The 19,988-nt window shown below is 38.8% G+C and overlaps 1 protein-coding gene across 1 annotated transcript in view; it reads right to left on the bottom strand.

The window, feature by feature from the left end:
• Positions 1-4,540: 4,540 nt before the first annotated feature.
• LOC120634759 (tyrosine-protein kinase-like otk) overlaps positions 4,541-19,988 on the bottom strand; it is a 65,860-nt gene continuing 50,412 nt past the window's right edge. The window contains exons 8-18 of the mRNA XM_039905537.1: positions 16,028-16,158; positions 15,187-15,330; positions 14,570-14,701; positions 13,790-13,900; positions 11,059-11,192; positions 8,742-8,870; positions 8,006-8,202; positions 7,232-7,343; positions 6,399-6,494; positions 5,381-5,506; positions 4,541-4,850 (exon numbers count right to left, since the gene is read on the bottom strand). Of these exons, the coding sequence (XP_039761471.1) occupies positions 4,713-4,850; positions 5,381-5,506; positions 6,399-6,494; positions 7,232-7,343; positions 8,006-8,202; positions 8,742-8,870; positions 11,059-11,192; positions 13,790-13,900; positions 14,570-14,701; positions 15,187-15,330; positions 16,028-16,158 (1,450 nt within the window). The 3' untranslated portion in view covers positions 4,541-4,712. The remainder of the gene's footprint in view (positions 4,851-5,380; positions 5,507-6,398; positions 6,495-7,231; positions 7,344-8,005; positions 8,203-8,741; positions 8,871-11,058; positions 11,193-13,789; positions 13,901-14,569; positions 14,702-15,186; positions 15,331-16,027; positions 16,159-19,988) is intronic.

Here is a 19,988-nt window from a genome sequence, read left to right as displayed (position 1 = left end):
TTAAAGTCCGTCCGTCCGTCCGTGATTTAGTGGTGGACGTTTTAACAAAATGTTGTTGGTTTTAAGTGTAACGGTTTGGCTGTGTCCTAAAGTTCTAAGTTTCTGGCACTACGCAATAAAAAACTAACCTACGGCTGTCAGTTAGACCGACAAAAGACTATGTGAGTACAATTAATATTTAGTCTAATTTACACTAATTCTAATTTTAAATAAAAATAAAAATATAAAATTCTAAAAAAAAAAATATCACTATAGACGGGCTCGATATTCAAAACAAACTTAAGATTGGAACTTTCATTAAACAAAATGGCGACTAAGATAACGACACAGAATGGCGTCTCTTGTAAAATATTTTATTATCAAAGTAACGGAAAACCATTAAATCAATTTAGTCGTCTTTTTTCATTATAATATAATTAAATATTGCATGTTCTTGGATTAGAAGCTAGCAAAATTACAAATAAAAAAACGGAAAATAGTCCATAGTCAACTTTTTTTTAAATATTCGTTCTGGGAAAGGCAATGGTCGAAGGCCATACAGCCTACAATTTTACTTCATCTTTAAAAATGATAATTCTATTTAAGTTTTAAAAAATTGGTATTTAATCAATAAAATAGGAAAAGAAAAGTATAATTTGAATTGCTAGCTACCAAGTCGTAGAATCTAAATATAAATGCTATAAATCATAAGTATAAATTAATATTATTCTACCACTAACCTAGCTAGTACTACTTACATATTTACCTCTTATCTTTTACGCTATAAATGCATCATCTGGTATCATTTAAAATGTACAATTTTTTTTAAAAACGAAAACATAATTCCGTGATACGAAAATGTATACAGGATTAAATAGATGTATTTTTTTCAACGAAATGTATTTGCTTTTCTTTTTGATTATTTTATTCTAGCTTATTAGAATATTTGGGATGGGATGAAATGACACAAGTCATTTGTATAAACATTTCTTTACGCGAATGGAACTTATGGAATACATAATCATAAACAAGAAAAGATGTGGAAAAGGAAATATTTGTCTCTTTAAAAATGACCCTAGGCGGAGACTGAAATGTAGAGGGAACAAGGAGTAGATACTACAACGGAAAAGTAAAAAAAAGGTCATATACATAGGTCGAGCAAAAAGGACGTTACCTTGTTTTTCTACTATATAGTATGTATAAGCCTTTTATAAGACCGCGCGTGTTGATGGTTATAAAGCAGTGATAGCAGTTAGGACTTGAGCATTACGTTTGGGGACCGCGAAATCCGATTTAGGGAGGTGGGACGATCGTTTAAAGTAATTATTGCAAATACATTTATTTGAAAATAATATAACAAATATTCTTTTACACACAAGACTTATGAAATATAAATTGTAAGGACTAAAAAGGGTGAATTATGCAGACAACTGAGGACTGCGGTTTGATTGTATTGGATTGGAAACAAACATGCCTTAACTGGCCTTTTCTGTGTTTAGGTGGGTATAAAAAAACTTCAGAAACTATGGACTCTCTCCATTATGTTTTCAAACGCGTGTGAAGGCCCGTGCTCTGTAGTGGGCTGGTAACGGGTTGATGATATTGATGATGATGATGATGATGATGATGATGATGATGATGATGATGATGTTTATGGTGATGATGAAGATTCCAAATTCAAAATTCATTTATTCCAAGTAGGCCTAATATAAGCACTTTTGAAACGTCAAGTCTGTCTGTGTGTAGTGACTCTACCACCGGTTCGGAAGGCAGATTCTACCGAGATGAAGCCGGCAAGGTACTCAGCAGATGATGATGATGATGATGAGATAAGATAAGATGATCTCCTATTACAATATTAAGGATTACATGTTTGATAGAAAAGCTTGGGTATGAATTGCTCTTACTTCATAGCTCAACATTAACTAGATTGTGAGATGGTGATAACAAAAAAAAAATTGCTTAGTTTTTTGTGGGCACTTCTTAGACCAGGGCGCATTTGGAACCCTCCTAGCTTTAGTTTTAAGTTAACGAATGCAGTTATCACCATCACTGACATTGTGTACAGTGTACACGTGTTACAGTGTAACATGTTAAATGTATGAACGCTTCATAAGTGCCTGTAATACGGTCTACATTAATAAAACATTTTTGTAGAATAGCTCTGCTGTTTAGTCACCATAGTTAGCCCCGCCAATTTGTATTGGCTAAAGTTTAGTGTGTAATGACCGGTTTGCACAATTGGAGTTGTATTGCTGTTAACGCTTCCGGAAAAATTTAAACTATTCCTGATTTTTCATCATTAACCTTTTACTGGTGACGTGGACTAAGGCTTAGCGAAAATAATAATTTCGAATAACTTTCCCCCTAACGCAACGCAGATTCTAGTAGCTTCGAGTTTAATCATTTACGGTAAGTACGTAGCAGCATGCACAATTTCGATGAATGAATTCATTTTTTGTCTTTTTTTCAGTGGTTTATTTGAGTAGCCTGGAACCCAGTGCTTCATTAATTCTTTTGTATTTCAATTTTAATTTGATATGAGCTAGTTGTCTAATTTGATAATGAAGGTATATTGTTACATATTTTTTTACCAAAGTTTGGAATCTTTATACGTATCAACTTTGGGCTATGCCTGTAACAAGGATTATTGTTATTATTATCAATATTATTTAAAAAATGTTTAAAATCATATTAAGGCCTCTGAAGCCCCCACATAAGTGCCTACGTATAATAAAAACGTAAGAGGTTAATGTCGAAATAATCAACTCTTTTCAGTGACCTAAATAATGTAAACCGATCATTTCATTTTTTTCTATATAAAAAAAGCCAATAATTACACGCCTATCATCTAAAATACCTACAAAGTTTTCGATTCAATCAGGACGTACGATTACATTTAAAATTTCGGACGAAAAATTCAACTAAATTTAAAATACAAAATGCCTACAATTCAGTCTTAATATCTAATCTAATTTATTTACACCAATGGCAGTATAGTGTAGCTTCTGTTTTCTTGCTTATCTTTAATCTATGCTAATTTATTCTAAACTTAAATATCATACTATAGATAAAATGGAACAAACTGTTACAAAACTTTTTTTATACCATAGACAGTAGAGCGTTACATTATTGACCTGTCAATGCGTGTCAGTCTAAAACCTGTTATTTAAAAGCGAGATTGTAAACGAAATAAAAGGTAATTTTCAATATCTAATAAAGTTTTGTTCCTAAAATGTCCTATTCTAAAACATAAAACGTAGTCACTTTAATTAATATATTACAAAACGAATTTAAAAACTTTTATCAAAATTCCTTAGAAAAGTTATAAAAAAGTTTACTACTATTGGAGATTTTTTGGCATTTTATTAGAAAATATATGTTAGAAGATCATTTTTAAAAGCGATTACGAAATTTTAGTCATTTTCGTTTAAAAATAGTTATATAAAAAAAAAAACTTGTTCATGAAATCTACGTGAAAATTTCAGTCTAAGGAACTCTATTGGTTAAAATATGTGTATTACTTATTTAAAGTGAGTATTTAGATTAATTCGATGTGAAGATTCATTACATATATCTATGACGTCAAACTAAAACTGAAGTTTAAATCTATTATGCTATATAAATACACGAAAACCTTGTAAATGCATCGTAACGACTAAAATATCTATTGCTTACAAATAAATGTACCTGGATACTTATTGTGAGATTTTCTACCTACTTAAAGAACTATATCTAGTTATAATACTGGGAAATAGTATTGCCAGTAGACGGCGCTCTCTCGATACCATATCAATAGCAGTTAACATTGACGCGATCGCTAAGTGGGGGTAGGTATAAAATCTCACACAAGGCACACTGAACTATGCGTAACTTTTCATCTGATACAAAAAAAAAAACGAGGTTTTGCCCCCACAGCACCTGTCTTTGATATATAGGTATAGACTTATTATAAAACTGCTTGCAGTTTATTGGTGCTAAAACGTTAAAAGAGCACCAGGCGGGCGGATGACACAACGTTTTATTGCCGAATCGACAGTAAGTTTTAACCCAAATACAAAAAAAGATACCTCATGTAACCGTAGATATTATCATAACCGTTCTAACAAGGTTATAACGTATACGACAAAAAATACAACGTTGTTAATTCGTGGTCCGTAAGTAGTTCATGAGTGTTCTAAGAGATGGCGCTAGTTTATTATATGGGTTGAGTTAGAGTACAATATTTGTTCGCAGGATAATATAATATTTGTTCGCACGATAATATAATATCTGCATCTATATAGAATTTAATTTAAGAAAAAAAAACATCGAAGTGAGTATTGATTTGAAAAATGGTAATAAAAGATACAAGGAATTCATAAAAAAAGTGTACCTGCCTAGATTTTCAAACAGATTTACACCAAATTTAAGTTGGACTTTTACTAGTCGGTACACTTTTTATGAAATGGTATCAGTAGAGAAAATAACACATAACGGTCACAAAAAAAACACGTCAAAATGTATTATGAACAACATAATATAGACTCGACTTAAAGCATACAAATTAAAGAATTGAGCTTTATTTTCTGTGACATAAAGGATACACGGAATCGTGTTCTGAATTCCTGAGAAGCCTTTAGTCCAGCATGGAGTGTTATAGGGTGTTGTTGCTGATGAATTAAATTAAAAAGTTAATTTCTTTAGTTCGTTTCGTACCATATGAAATGGTACCGTACCACAAACGTACCGATTCATTCGTCCCTTTCTATCTTATCCTGAGAATGTTGGGAAATACTCTCCGAGGAGATCTCTTGTATTATGGACGTCATCTCTTCGTAGATTTCAGTAAACTGAGGCCGGTCTGATGGGGACTTGCTCCAGGAACGTTTCTGTTGAATTTTTTTTTTTTTTTTAATAATTCTTATAATCCTAATTGACGGACAAAGCAGAGGGGCCGGGCCAGCTGATGGCATATAAATATATGACGACAATACACTTAAAATCATCGAGACCGATTAAGCGTAGCTTGTGTTATGGGTACTGAAAAACATTAATGATCATCATACAAACATTTTCTAGTTGTAGGGCTTTTACCCGCAGCCTTTGACTCAGAAAGCTAGGTGGGTAGCGGGCTGCCCTGTCAGGGGTATGTCGGTTATATATGCATCCAATGGTTTTTACAAAGCATCGTATCGGAACTCCTAATCGCTTCGCGGCACGTCTTTGTCCTTAGGGTGCTATCTAGCCGCGGCCGAAGCCTCCCACTGCACCAGACCAGAGATAATTCAGAAATCATAAATACCCAGGACCGGTGAGAAATCCATATAAACGAGTTTTATAAACAAATTGGGGTATGCAGTGCTTTTGCGCATGAATGAAGTGCACGCCATTGGTGGCGCCACAGGTATGCGAGACTCACCAGCAAGTTGCCCAGTCGCTCCGGCATACAGCTAGGTATGTTCCACTCCAACGTGTCACTCTTCAATCGCTCCAACACAGAATTGTCGTTTAGTTTTGCGAATGGCATCTCAGCTTTTGTGTATATCTGTTGAAAACGATACGTTTAAATTAATCTATACTAATATGGCCGTTTCAATTAACCTATATTAACATGACCAATCCGCACTGGGCCAGCGTGGAGACTCATTCCCCGTAGTGGGCCGGTAATGGGTTGATATGATGATGATGACGATGATGATGACGATGATGACGACGACGACGACGACGACGACGACGACGACGACGACAACGACGGCGACGACGACGACGACGATGATGATGATGATACTAATATTATGCCTTGGCACATCAAAATACAGTTTTATAATTTTTATTAGTGTCTTTACCTACAACAACAATAACAATTATATATGTTATATTATTAAATAGAAGGAAATAACAATTTTATAAATTTAAAATGCAAAAAAAAAATTTTAATGTAAGTTTTAAGCCATAGTCCACCGCATAGTCCAAGCCATAGTCTCCTTAGGTTGCCTGGAAGAAATCACTTTAAGTGATAAGGCCGCCTTTGTCACACAAATTTAAATGACTTGTACCTTTGTTCTCTTTTATTTATTTTTTCTTGTGTGCAATAAAGTATTTTTGGTGATTGATTGATTGGTAGACTCCACACCCCTTTGAGAACATTATGGATAACTCTCAGGCATGCAGGTTTCTTTAAGATGTTTTCCTTCACCGAGCGAGTGATATTTTTATTGCACATAACATAGAAAAGTTAGAGGTTTCGCTGGCTGCGTTTCGAACTCGGCCACCCGAATGTGTAACTGAACTCCTAACCACTAGGCTATAAACCTTTCAGTGATATTAAATTGCTTAATTAAAAATGCACGTTACACCGAAAAGTTGGATGTGCGTGTTTTGAGTTTGAACTCACCGCTCTCTTAAAGGGAGGCTAAGGCTATAAAAGTATGTCCTACCTCCCAAATGGTAGCTGCAAACATATAGACGTCAGATTTCGTCGAGTACTCCCCGTCTATAACGGCTTCGTAGGGTAGCCAGCGAAGAGGTATCACCTGTAAGATACGAAAAAAATACGTTTGCTGTAGTGGCGGTACGTAATTTGTATGACTCAAAACAAACATACAGAATTTGTATATGTATATTTGTAGTATTATAAGTATTTATATACAACGTGTAACAGAATTACCAAATAATATTGAAGGATGTATAAGTATATTCCATAAGGAATCACCCAGTAGAAATAATAAATAAGAAGAAGCATATTTATTTTTCCATACAAACGAATTCAAAACATTTTAAATGTTTACTTAAGACATAGTCCAGTCATTTTATAGGGGGTTGACCTCGGAAAATCGACATACCCAGTGTAATACCACATAAAAACTTGTATTTTGGCATCCTAAAACAGTTTTCAAAACTCACATATAATTGGATGATCGCAAGTTCTAAAGTCAGGGGTCACAAACATTTTTTTTACATTTTTTGTAAAAATCTCGTTTCTATGGGTTTTACGCTATTTGTATTTATTATCAATATCGTAGAAAAATTAAATTCTCTACTGCAACTTTTTTATTAAACATTTTTTTATACCGTGAACTGTTTTCGACGTAGAGCGCGCGGTCAGAGAATTATCTGAGGTCAAGTGGTAGTCACGATCAAAAACTCGTAATATTAAGGTTATAATTTATTGCTAAACATATATTTATCATTTTTTATTAACTTTTAGGTTAGATTCATTTCACTTCATTTTACAATTAACCTGAACTGATCTAAAAGGTTTGAAACTAACCTGATCATGGTGTTTGTAGTACTCGTGCGAGTTTGGCCCGCGGGTGAGCGCCGGGAATGTCAGCTTCAACTGAAGTTTTGAGGTTATGACGCAATTGCGCGCCGCTATGTCTCTGTGGACAAATGTATTTGATGTATTTGTACTCTTTATTTGGACACCGCTACAAGTTAAAGGAACAAAATAATAATAGTTCAAAAAATACGCATAGATGAGATAGGCGGTTCTCCGGTTATCTCTCTGACAATTTTACACAGTCGGTAACTTATCCGAGAAAGAAGTGATCGTCACGCCAGGTAGTTTTCCTTATTGGTCTTGACGCAGACACTCCGGGTCTCAGGAAAACAGAAAATCACTATTCCTGACCATCCTAGTAAAGAGAACGAGTAAATCCGACGTTTTGAAGGGGGTCAGAATCATGTTCAAAGATTACGTTACATACTAACATACATACGTCTGAAGCTAATAAAAGCGTATTAAAAAGAATAGATAAAGAAAGAAGTAGAATACAAAAAGCGGCCTTATTGCTTAGTAGCGACCAGATCGATGGGATGGGTGAGTCTATTGCCTATGGGTGAGTCCATTGCCTATGGGTGAGTCTATTGCCTATGGGTGAGTTTATTATCTATGGGCGAGTCAATTACCTATGGGTGAGTCTTTTACCTATGGGTGAGTTTTTTACCTATGGGTGAGTCTATTACCTATGGGTGAGTTTATTACCTATGGATGAGTCTATTACATATGGGTGAGTCGTTTACCTATGGGTGAGTCTATTACCTATGGGTGAGTCTCTTGTGGGCGAGCCTCGCGGCTGCGGAAGCCAGATGAGCGACCAGGGCGAGTCTGTGCCTCGGAGCGAGTGGGTGGATGGTGTTTTCTCTCGCTGGCAAGCCGTGCAGAGGCCCCACTCTGTTTATATACTCCTCGTTCTCTTCGGGCGTGCGGGTTGCGATCAGGAAGCTACGTAAATCACCCTGAAATTATTTAATGGATTTCATAAAGATAATTTATTCAGAAAGTCAATGCCGTCTACAGAACCATTATAGGTGGTCTGGATTTTTTTTATACGCATTTCTCTGAAAAGAGACGTTAATTAAAAAAAATAGAAAAATGTGGTAATAAATAACTGTCCTTGTGACACCGGACATAAAAAAACACTATAGGTAATGGATTAATAATTTCAGAATTTTCTCTATATTGATAGGAAATAATATACTTAATAATATAATATACTACGCCAATACACACATCGCCATCTAGCCCAAATGTAAGCGTAGCTTGTGTTATGCGTACTAAGTTAGCTGATGAATATTTTTTTTTTTATGAATATAACACACATAAATACTTATAATATACGGATAAACACCCAGTGACTGAAAAACATTCATTTTCATCACACAGACATTTTCCAGTTGTGGGAATCGAACCCACGGCCTTGGACTCAGAAAGCAGGGTCGCTGCCCACTGCGCCACTCGGCCGTCAAAATGAGAGGGCGGGGTAGAGTATTCTCACCCAATCAGTGTGTTCTAGCAGCATGTAGTGTGGATCCGCCTCGTTGCACAGTCCAATCAGGCGAGCGATGTGTTCGTGGCGCACCCGGCTGAACAGCTCCAACTGCCGGCGGAACTCCGCCAGTTGCACCTGCAGATATTACACATTTAGTAATAATGTGACAGAGCTCGTCCGGGGAAGTACTATCGCCATGCTTATCTCTGCCGCTAAGCAGCATTGTTGCAATGCTGTGTTCCGGTCTGAAGGGCGCGGTTGCCGCTGTGATTATAGGTGTGGTTTAACACCTGCCCTTCCAAATGATGGGCACAGGGCGGTTTTCCACTTACCATACATCGTCATCCATCGGCGCCATCGGTTTGGGCAGTCAATTATTAACAAAAAAAAAAAATTACCGACCCACAGTAGATTTTTAACCAGGGTACGCATAAAACAGGAAATTCCATCATTTATTTATATACCTTGTTATATTTTCGACAATATTAAATTATATAAACAAAAACACTATTAAAAATAGAGGATAAAAGTTTTTTTCAAGCATATATAATATTGAGTAAGAAAATCTTTTATCAATATCTACACCTAAAAATGTAACAGCTAGTTAAAAAATAATTCTCACCAATCTGTACTGGGCCAGCGTGGTGGACTAAGGTCTAAACCTCTTCTCATTGTGGGATCCCCCTGTAGTGGTTTGATATAATGATGATGATGATCTGTGGCGTGCACTTCATACATGCACAAAAGCACTGCCTTCCTTAAAATTTTTATATATAACACGTATAGGAGGAGAATTTTTGCCGTTTTATGCCATTTTCCTGCTGTATGCATACCCTGGTAAGAAACCAAGTGCACGCTGATTGATGAATGAATTCTAAAGCGAATTCTTAACGGCTTTCACTTCAACAATGAATGCAGAAGTCGAATCAAATAATTATATTTGTTATTGAAAGAATGTAACAACAAGTAATAATATACCGGAAAGTTCGAGTGTAAACAGAGCGAACACGCTCTGGTTACAATTAGTTTCAACAAGTATGCGCAAATATATTCCTGGGTCACATATTTGGTTCTCTCTTTTGATCGCTAACAATGTATACACATTTTCGCCGCAGATGAACTAAAACTAAGATCTTGTTAGTATTTAGTGAGACGCGAGTTAATTTACGCCACTGTTTTTTGTACGAATTTCCAACATGGAAGAAATGCTACAGAAGCGTATAGAAATTTATTGAAAGTGTTTGGCGAATGTACAGTTTCTGATAGAACATGCAGAAGATGATTTCGGATACGAAAAATTTCATGTAGGTGATTTCGAACTTTCTGATAAGCCACGCTCTGGGCGACCATCTTTGATCGACGAAGATACTGTCAAGATCATGTTAGAGGAAATTTTGTCGCATTCGCAATACTCCTCGGACCTAGCACCATATGATTATTACAAAGTCAAAAAAATATCTTTATTCAAGTAGGCCCATAGGTGGCACTTTTGATGCGTACATAAGAATTTCACGGTAGCGAGATGATGGCGATAACCACATTCGTAAACTTAAAACTAAAGCTACGAGGGTTCCAAACTGGTCCTGGTCTAAGAAGAAGCCCACAACAAACTTAGCCGGGTGACTTGTTTCTGTCCTTACAAAATTTCTTGCCGGGGCAAACAATTCAAGAACGAAGAAGATATCAGACAAGATCATCATCACGCTGGCAAGAAGTCATAAACAATGATGGCAATTATATTATTCAATAAAGTTTATCCAAGTATGGAAAAATGTATTCCTTTATTAGTATTAGAATGAAATATTCTAAAACGGGCAGAACTTTCCGGTAGACCTAATAATTAAAAAAAAAAATATTAAATACAAAAAATACTATATAAAATTGAAAATTAAAAAAAAAAACAATAATAGTAACAATAACCAAAAATTCAATAATAATAAATAATAGTACTTTTGTATCCTGCTTCATTTTTCATGTGTTTGTTCTTTTTTTTCTTCTCGTTTTTCTGAGTGGTGTGTTTATTTGTATAAAGACTATAAATAAATAAATAAATAAGAAAACAAAACATTCTAGTATCTCAGATTACCTACTCGCTAATAACATTTTAATTTGCTTTTGGAGCGGCGGGGTGTGAAATATGTCCAGTTCCGAATTACTACGAGTTGGGTCACGAGTCAGTGTGGCGTGCGTGGCCAATTTAGTTCTGCAGCATGGTAAAGCAAAAAAAAGGCCAACGACGCGCACTGACACAGCCATCTGGTCCATGCAAACCTATCGACCCTAACATAAAGGAGTCACTGGTGTCACTATCTTAAAAGCTTACCTCATCCTTGGTGGTCAGCGCCTTCACCAGTACCGGCTTCAGCTGTGGCTCCACGTCTTCGTCCTTACTGCGTAGCTTCATTATCTGTGTCATGTCTATCTTCGCCAGCATCACGTCTCCGAATTCGCCCCGACCTAAGAGTTTTTTGTTCAGTTGAAATTCCTACTAATATTATAAACTAGCCATGGCCGAAGCTTCTCACCAGACATGACCGAACCCCTTTTTTTTGGCATGGTGGAAAAGCTTTACTGAGACCTCCGACTCCCCCCCTCTAAAGGGGTATAACCAAATTAAAAACCACCACGCATGTCGCTCTTGTGGGCTTTGTTAGACGCCCGGGGAACAGACATGACCGAACCCTGGGCATCCCACTTAAAACCACACCGCTCACCATTGCGCCAGGGAGGTCGTCAAAGGTCCAGACTCTTTCTTCGCGAGCAACATCGCTGGACACAGCTAGTTTAAATCTAATTCCGAGGAAGTCTGCTACGGCAAACTAATGCCATAGTTATAGCCATAAAAATTATAATAACAAGACAATAGAAATGTTGATGAATGAATGACTTAATTAATTAATGAATGATTGAATAAATGAATGAATTTTTATTGCACACCACAAAAAGTATGCCTTAGTAAGGCCTTAGCGCTTCATAGTTGATGCATGTGTAACGCATGTGACGTCAGCCAGTGCACCGACCACAGATTATAGCCAAGCCGCCATGTTGTCATACCTCACTGCCATGCCAAAAATTTATGGAGGGTAGAGGTAAGGAGGATCATCTGTGTATATGAAAAAGTGTCGTCAAAATGTATTAAATTAGGATGGCGCCACATTTGCATCAAGTTAACTCTTAAAAGAATCGCCAAATATAAATATTGTTAGAGTAGGCTTGAAAAATAAACAAGGAAGTAAGGTTATATTTACCACAATATTTTGTACAACGTAAGTTGTTGAAATTCTCAATAATTAACTACTTTAGTCGATAATGACATTACATTTTTTAACTCGACATACTTCAATTCATCTACGATTGCTACATTCATACCATACCCTGTGCATCCACCAGCGCCATTGTGGAGGATTTTTGAACTGTTATTTAGCGCATACAACTGGACACTTTTTCAACTTTTCTCCCATATAAGATGACTCTCCTTACCTCTACCCTCCATACAAAAATTGCCACCGTTATACGTCCGTTATTTGGTACGTCAAGCTAGCCAAAGCCCGCCATTTTTTTTGAAAAGTTTTTAAAATATTTTGTTGTATCAATTTTGTTTTTATTTTCGTATCCGCTACATTTGTTTTATTATACACAGCGTCACCTTGTCGCCGCGAACGAGACTCAGAGCACCCAGGATTCACTTATTACATTTGACATATAATCGAACAGAGGTTCCCCTACAATAGCTTGATACGGAATGAATGCTTGAGAAAGTAAAGCTTCTACTTTTATACGTCTCAGGTAACGTTTGTCCGTTTGCCCGTAATGTTTTACTTCAGGTCTTTAAATAAAATATCTTATATTTTTAAACGAGCAATTCTTATATATATATATATAATTGGAATCTCAGAATCGGCTACAACGATTTTCATGAAATTTAGTATACAGGGGGTTTCGGGGGCGATAAATCGATCTAACTAGGATTCATTTATATTAGAATCTCTGGCAAAAACTGCTAAAAATATACTTTTCGAGAAATTCAGATGCGTGCGATGCGTGAACGGTAAACGTTACGCCCAACGATGGAAGTATGTAGTATTATAGTAAAGTATGTAGTATTTCGGAATAGTCGGAATTATTGTTTCTATAAAGTTCTATAAAACAGTCCGCGACAACATACGAATATTTTTTTAAGTCGGCTCATTCGCGGACGAAATCGCGCGGGTCCGCTAGCCGCTAAAAGGTGTAACGGCTCAAGTTAGGTCTATTAAAAGATGGAACACGTCATCACAGAATTTATTTAGTGTAAAAAAAGGTCAGAGGTCGCGGGTGAAAGGGGCCCGTCAATTAATTCGCTTCCAAATTCTGCAGTGGGCGAGTACTGCCCTAGCTTGTAACCGTTGATTGCGTGGCCCGGAAGAACAGGCGGAGACACGAGGTGGTCTTCAGCTGCACCAGGAACCGGCACGTTGACGATGCAACGTGGTGATCGGCGTCGGAGGTGACGTCGATAACAACAGGGGGTCGAACTTGGACCGAAGCAGGCGGAGACACGAGGTGGTCTTCAGCTGCACCAGGAGCCGGCACGTTGACAACAACAGGGAGTCGAACTTGGAGTCGAACTTGGACCCCGATACACGGGGTTTTAGATAGCTCGAGGGTAAGTAGCCTTAAGCAATCGGTGAGAGTCGTAAGGAAAAAAAAATGCGGCGGCCGCGCGGCGTCCAGTCTCTGGTAGAATTTCCGCGACGCGAGCGCGGTTGGTCCCCGCGCACCGCTCCCCTCGCGCCGGGATGCCAGTTTCGCGACATTTCGGAAGATTGCCCGCGCGCAAATTCCAACAATATTTATTTTTATAAAATTAAATAGACATTATTACGTTACAAAGGATATTTATAAATGTCACTTATATATATACTTACTTCTTATATATATTTTTTATGTCCCTGGAGACTTTAAAAGAGCTTCGATATACGAACTCGAGAAAAGAGGTTTTCTTTACATAATTATTATGTATTTGGAAAAATATTAAATATTTAGAGCCTTCCTTTATGTATAGTATATCTAACCTAGTGTGATTTGTTCGGTGAGCAAAGTCCTCGGCACTGTGAGCTGATCGTACTGGCCACTGGACTTCTTCGACGCCCGAGACACGGCTGATACCTCTGAATTATCTGCGCCTGAAAAATGAAATATTATATATCATGAAAATTAAGCTTAATTTGCTATACTCCGCGAAAAGCAGGTGAATACGGATGGCGTAATTCATAATTTCCCCAATCTTTGTACTCCACACCCAACAGATCTTCGGCAATGTAACAATATTTTTTTTTTTCTAGTAGGTCTGATATAAGGCACTATTGAAACGTCAAGTATATCTGTTTGTAGTAACTACCTCCGGTTCGGAAGGCAGACTCTACCGAGAAAAAGACGGCAAGAAAATCAGCAGTCGATCTTCTCCAACATCAACATTTACTTATCGTTTTATGTAGTTTAATATTAACCTCATAGCGTATCATTAAATAAATAAATAAATAAATATACTACGACAATACACACATCGCCACCTAGCCCCAAAGTAAGCGTAGCTTGTGCTATGGGTACTAATATAAATGATGAAAACTTTTATAAATAATATACATTATACATAAAAACTTTTAATATACATATAAACATTCACACAATTAAAAACATTCATGATCATCACAAAAACATTTTTCAGCTGTGGGAATCGAACATACGGCCTTGGACTGACAAAGCAGGGTCGCTGCACACTGCGCTAATCGGCCTTCAAAAAATTCCGTTATTAACCACAATGTCAACGTTTAAGAAAGTGACAAAATACATACCACTATCTCTATCATGCGGCAATAGTCGTCCATTCTGCGCGGGCGCACCGTTCTTCGTCACCTTCTGTTTCTCTTCTCCCTCTTCTACCAATTTCTCTCTACCTTCTGCCATTTCCAGCTCCATTTTTTCACCTGAAAATTAATAACTGTTAGTAGTTTTAACATTACTAGGTTTTGCTCTGTCTTCGTCTGCTTTTATAACGGTGTTTAACTAATGTGGGAAGGGTGGATGACCATTTGTTTTCCTTGGATAAATAGAAGCCTATGTCACTCTCCGTCCTTTCAGCTAACTCTAGCCAAAAATCAAATTAGTTGCTTATTTAGAGTGTGAAGGAAGGACAGACAAAAAAAAATGTATTATAATAATTGAGATCAATATTTAAATTATATAATTTTTGTTTTAGTTAAAATATGACTTATGCTTTAATACGTAATATTTTTTAATTTTTTAATATGCAAATATTTATAAGTTCACTGCTTAAATAATATTGCACGCCTGAAATGGCAAACCGTAAGCCCCAAACTTTTAGCTCATAAGACCATTATATGTACAGTTTATGCAATAAATGAATTATGAATTATGAATTATGACGGTCCTCATCATAATGTCGTCTGACCTCGTTGGCGTCTCTGCAGCCTACGTCGCCGGCAGTACAGCATCAGTGCCAGAACAAGGATCATGTAGGCCCCAGCTAAGGATATGGACACGAGCACCGCTTTACCCGCCACGCCGGTCGACTCCGGCACGGGGAGTTCCCCTTCTGCAATAAAAAAAAAAATAAACATTAAAATAAATATACTACGACAATACACACATCGCCATCTAGCCCCCAAAGTAAGCGTAGCTTGTGTTATGGGTACTGAGATAGCTGATGAATATTTTTTTATGAATATAATACACATAAATACTTATAATATACAGATAAACACCTTTTTTTTTTTTTGTCATCGGGAGGGAAATCTTCAAAGATACCCGACCTCAAAGAAGATCGGGTTATGTGGGATTTTTACCCACTAAAACCCCCTCGGTGGCCATCCTCGGCACATAATTGGGAGGCTCCGGGATCTTCTAAGAACGCACCGGTGCCTCCCTCGTACAGCGCATGTAGAGCTCGTCCCGGGAGCAAAATATTCCCCCGACCTCTTTTGCCTCGCTATGGCTACGGCAAGCTGCTGTCCTACCCGGGTCGTGTAATTTGATATTAAACGGCAAGAGCCCCACAGATAAACACCAAGACACTGAAAAACATTGATGTTGAACATCATGTGTGTGCTCTGTTCACAGGCGATGGTTTTCCACTTACCATCAGGTAGCGAAACTGCTTGGTCCGCCAATTATTACTAAAAAAAAAAAATGGTACAGAGCCATTCGTGCTTGAGTCCAACTCGAAATTGGCCGGTTTTATTAGCTAATCTACGCCTAAGAACAAAATGTAGCAGTAGCAGCGAGGAACTCACCGGGATGCACGACCAGTAGTAGTTCAGTCCTGGCGAGCCCGGCCGCACTGCCCGCAGTGCAGCCGTAGCGGTCCGCATCGTGCTCCGAAGCGTTGCGGATCAGAAGCGTGCCGTTGTTCAGAAGCACCAATCTGAAGTAAATAATAGTTATTTATGCAACTGTTCTTCAATCAGCATCATCATTTCTCGCCAAGTAGAGGGCACGGGTCTCCTCCCAGAATGAGAAGGGTTTAAGGGGTCCACCACGCCGGCCCAGTGCGGATTGGTGGACTCCACACACCTTTGAGAACATTATGTACAACTCTCAGGTATGCAGGTTTCCACACACCTTCGAGAACATAACTAGGGCTATCACCGCCCAGTGAGTAGGATTTCGGCTTCACCATTGGGGGGCCTAGTTTGAATCCCAGCACGCACCACTAACTTTTCTAAGTTATGTGCATTTTAAGCAATTAAAATAACACTTGCTTCAACGGTGAAGGAAAGCATCGTGAGAAAGCCTGCATGCCTGGGAATCCTCCATAATGTTCTCAAAGGCGTGTGAAGTCCACCAATCCGCACTGGGCCGGCGTGGTGGTCTACGTGGCCTGGTGGCCTTAACCCCTTCTCATTGTGGGAGGCAACCCGTACCCTGAAGTGGGCCTTTAATGGGTCGATATGGTGATGATAATGATACATAAATACTTATCATATACAGATGTAATGGTAAATCTGATATTATAAATGAAAAAAATTTTAATATCAAAAACACACTTTTACAGATTCCGATAAAACACCCAGCCACTAAAATCATCCAAGTTTATCACAAAAACATTTTCCAGTTGTGGGAATCGAACCCACGGTCAGAAAGCAGGGTCGCTGCCCACTGGGCCACTCGGCTGTCGAAGTAGAAAAACAAACTTGATATAATCTATTTAATCTAACTATTGACGGCCGATTGGCGCAGTTTGCAGCGACCCTGCTCTCTGAGCCCAAGGCCGTGGGTTCGATTCCCGCTACTGGAAAATGTTTGTGTGATGAGCATGAATGTTTTTCAGTGTCTGGGTGTTTATATGTATTTTCTAAGTATTTATGTATATAATTCATAAAAATATTCATAACACAAGCTATGCTTACTTTGGGGCTAGATGGCGATGTGTGTATTGTCGTAGTATATTTATTTATTTATTATTTATTTATCTATCTTTAAACTTCTGCACATTATATAAAAAGTTGTTACCACAAAATAATCAGCGCCATCTAGTATAGAGTAGCGTAGAAATATATCAAATAATTACAGTTCGGTTCGATGTCGCATAGAAACCGATTGGGTTAAATATAACTGCCTTACTCCCTAGAAGGTTAGCCCGCAAATATCTTAGACTGCGTCATCACTGTGTACCAATAAATAGCCTTCGTACAAGATTAGTTCGGTCACAATCGAGGTGTCGTTTTCGTCTATTGTCATACATACTTGAACATCAGAGTAAAATGGATCTTATTAGAAGTAAATTATAGCTCGTATTTGCCTACAGTTCTTTAGCTCGGGTTTTTGACAGAATGTTTGTAAAACTTATATCAGAATTACGGGATTTACGATTCTAAGATCACTGAAGTTAGGTCCATTTTATATTGATGATACAGAATAATAAATAAATATACTACGATAACACACACAACGCCATCTAGCCCCAAAGTAAGCGTAGCTTGTGTTATGGGTACTAAGATAGCTGATGAATATTTTTTTTTTATGAATGAAATACACATAAATACTTATAATATACAGATAAACACCCAGACACTGAAAAACATTCGTGTTCATCACACAAACATTTTCCAGTTGTGGGAATCGAACCCACGACCTACCTACAGAGTTTGATTAGCGAAAACGGCGCCTCGATTGCGAGTTATTAAATCTTGTACTAAGGTTTAAGGTGAGATTGCAGTGCAGAGATAACTTGTAGTAAATAAAATAATGGGGTGCAAGTGGGCGTGGCTAGTACCAGTCAGCCTCCCAAATTGCCAACCTCACCTGCACGTGGTGCACCCTGCCGTTTAACCGACGAGGCTCTGGCGACCGACAAGTGGCGGTATAACCACTTCGAATTAGCTAGGCTGAACAAATGGCACAGACCGGTGTCGGGCAGCAGCGACGCCGGGGCGATCAGTCTAGCCCTGCGATGACCAACCCGCCTGCCCAGCGTGGTCATTATCGGGCATATCTTTAATGGGAAGGAGAAAAAAACCACAGCCCCTAGTTCCCGGCGGCCCCGCTATTCCTGGCTCTAGCAGCGGTTATGGTAACGGCGGGGCAAGGGGTGTTAAGAATCTCCGGCAGAGATTCTGCTGCCAACCCCGACGACTTGACCTGGCAAAATACAACGCACGCACGTTGAGGACCGATGGAAAGGTGATTGAGCTGGAAGAAGTGGTGAGCAAGTTGCGCTGGGATATTATAGGATTGTCTGAAGTCCGGCGAGAGGGGGAGGACTCGATAATCTTGGAATCCGGCAACTTGTTTTACTACCGGGAGGGTGACCAACAGTCACAGGGTGGTGTCGGGATTATCGTCCACAAGTCTCTCGTCAACAATGTTGTAAAAGTCGAAAGTGTGTCGAGCAGGGTAGCATACCTTATACTCAGAATTACCAAACGGTATTCGTTGAAGGTCATACAGGTATACGCGCCGACTTCGGCACACCCAGACGAGGATGTAGAGGTTTTGTATGAGGACATTTCAAAAGCCATACATGCCTCGAACACCTACTACAATATTGTGATGGGGGATTTCAACGCGAAGCTTGGCGAGCGAACTGGTTCAGAGTTGAGGGTGGGGCAATTTGGGTATGGGCAACGGAACCACAGGGGTCAAATGTTGGCTGACTTCATGGAGAAGGAGGGCCTTTATATGATGAACTCCTTCTTCAAGAAGCGGCCACACAGGAAATGGACCTGGATAAGCCCCGATGGTTCCACGAGAAACGAGATCGACTTCATCATGTCGACCAAACGGCATGTATTCAATGATGTCTCTGTGATCAACAGGGTTAAAACCGGAAGTGATCACCGTATGGTAAGAGGCACATTGAGTATAAACGTTCAACTTGAAAGAATCAGACTGGTGAAGTCTACACTCCGGCCTACTCGTGCCCATATTCAAAACCCCGAGAGCTTTCAACTAGAACTACAGAACCGGTTCGGTTGCCTAGCAGATTGCGACACTGTGGACGATTTGAACAACAGGCTGGTGGAAACTGTCCAAACAGTCGGGTCCAAATTCTACAAGACCCACCGTAGAAACAGGGCCAATAGGTTCTCAACCAATACACTCAAGCTTATGACGGAGAGGCAAGAGATGAGACTACAGTCTACAGCAGACGCGTCCGCTTACCGCCGGATTAATAGGCAGATCTCTAAATCACAGACTCGTGATATGCGGCACTTCAATACAGAGCGTATTAAAAATGCCATCGAGCAAAACAGAGGCTCTAAAGTGTTCGCTAGAGATCTGTCTATCGGTCAGAGCCAGTTGATGCGACTGAAGACCAATAATGGTAGTCTTGTCTCTTCCAAACCTAAGATCTTGGGTGAGGTTGAGAACTTTTATGGACAGTTGTACACCACAGTACAGACGCCTGTTGAAGATTTGGCTAAGGATCCTAGAGCCAAATTAACTCGACACTATACCGAAGATATCCCAGACGTCAGCCTATACGAGATTAGTGTGGCTCTCAAGCAGCTTAAAAATGGCAAGGCGCCGGGTGATGACGGAATAACGGCAGAACTCCTGAAGGCAGGTGGAAAAGCGATACTGAAAGTCCTTCAGCGATTGTTTGATTCCGTTATTCACCAAGGCACAACGCCAGAGGCATGGCACAGGAGTGTGGTGGTTCTGTTCTTCAAAAAAGGTGATAATACCTTGTTGAAGAATTACAGACCCATCTCGCTGCTGAGTCATGTCTACAAGCTGTTTTCGAGAGTC

Source organism: Pararge aegeria, chromosome 25 (genome assembly GCF_905163445.1).
Source record: "Pararge aegeria chromosome 25, ilParAegt1.1, whole genome shotgun sequence".
In the NCBI taxonomy this organism is placed as follows: domain Eukaryota; kingdom Metazoa; phylum Arthropoda; class Insecta; order Lepidoptera; family Nymphalidae; genus Pararge; species Pararge aegeria.
Note: the sequence above shows the minus strand (reverse complement) of the source record. Positions and strands in the feature narration are given on the sequence as shown.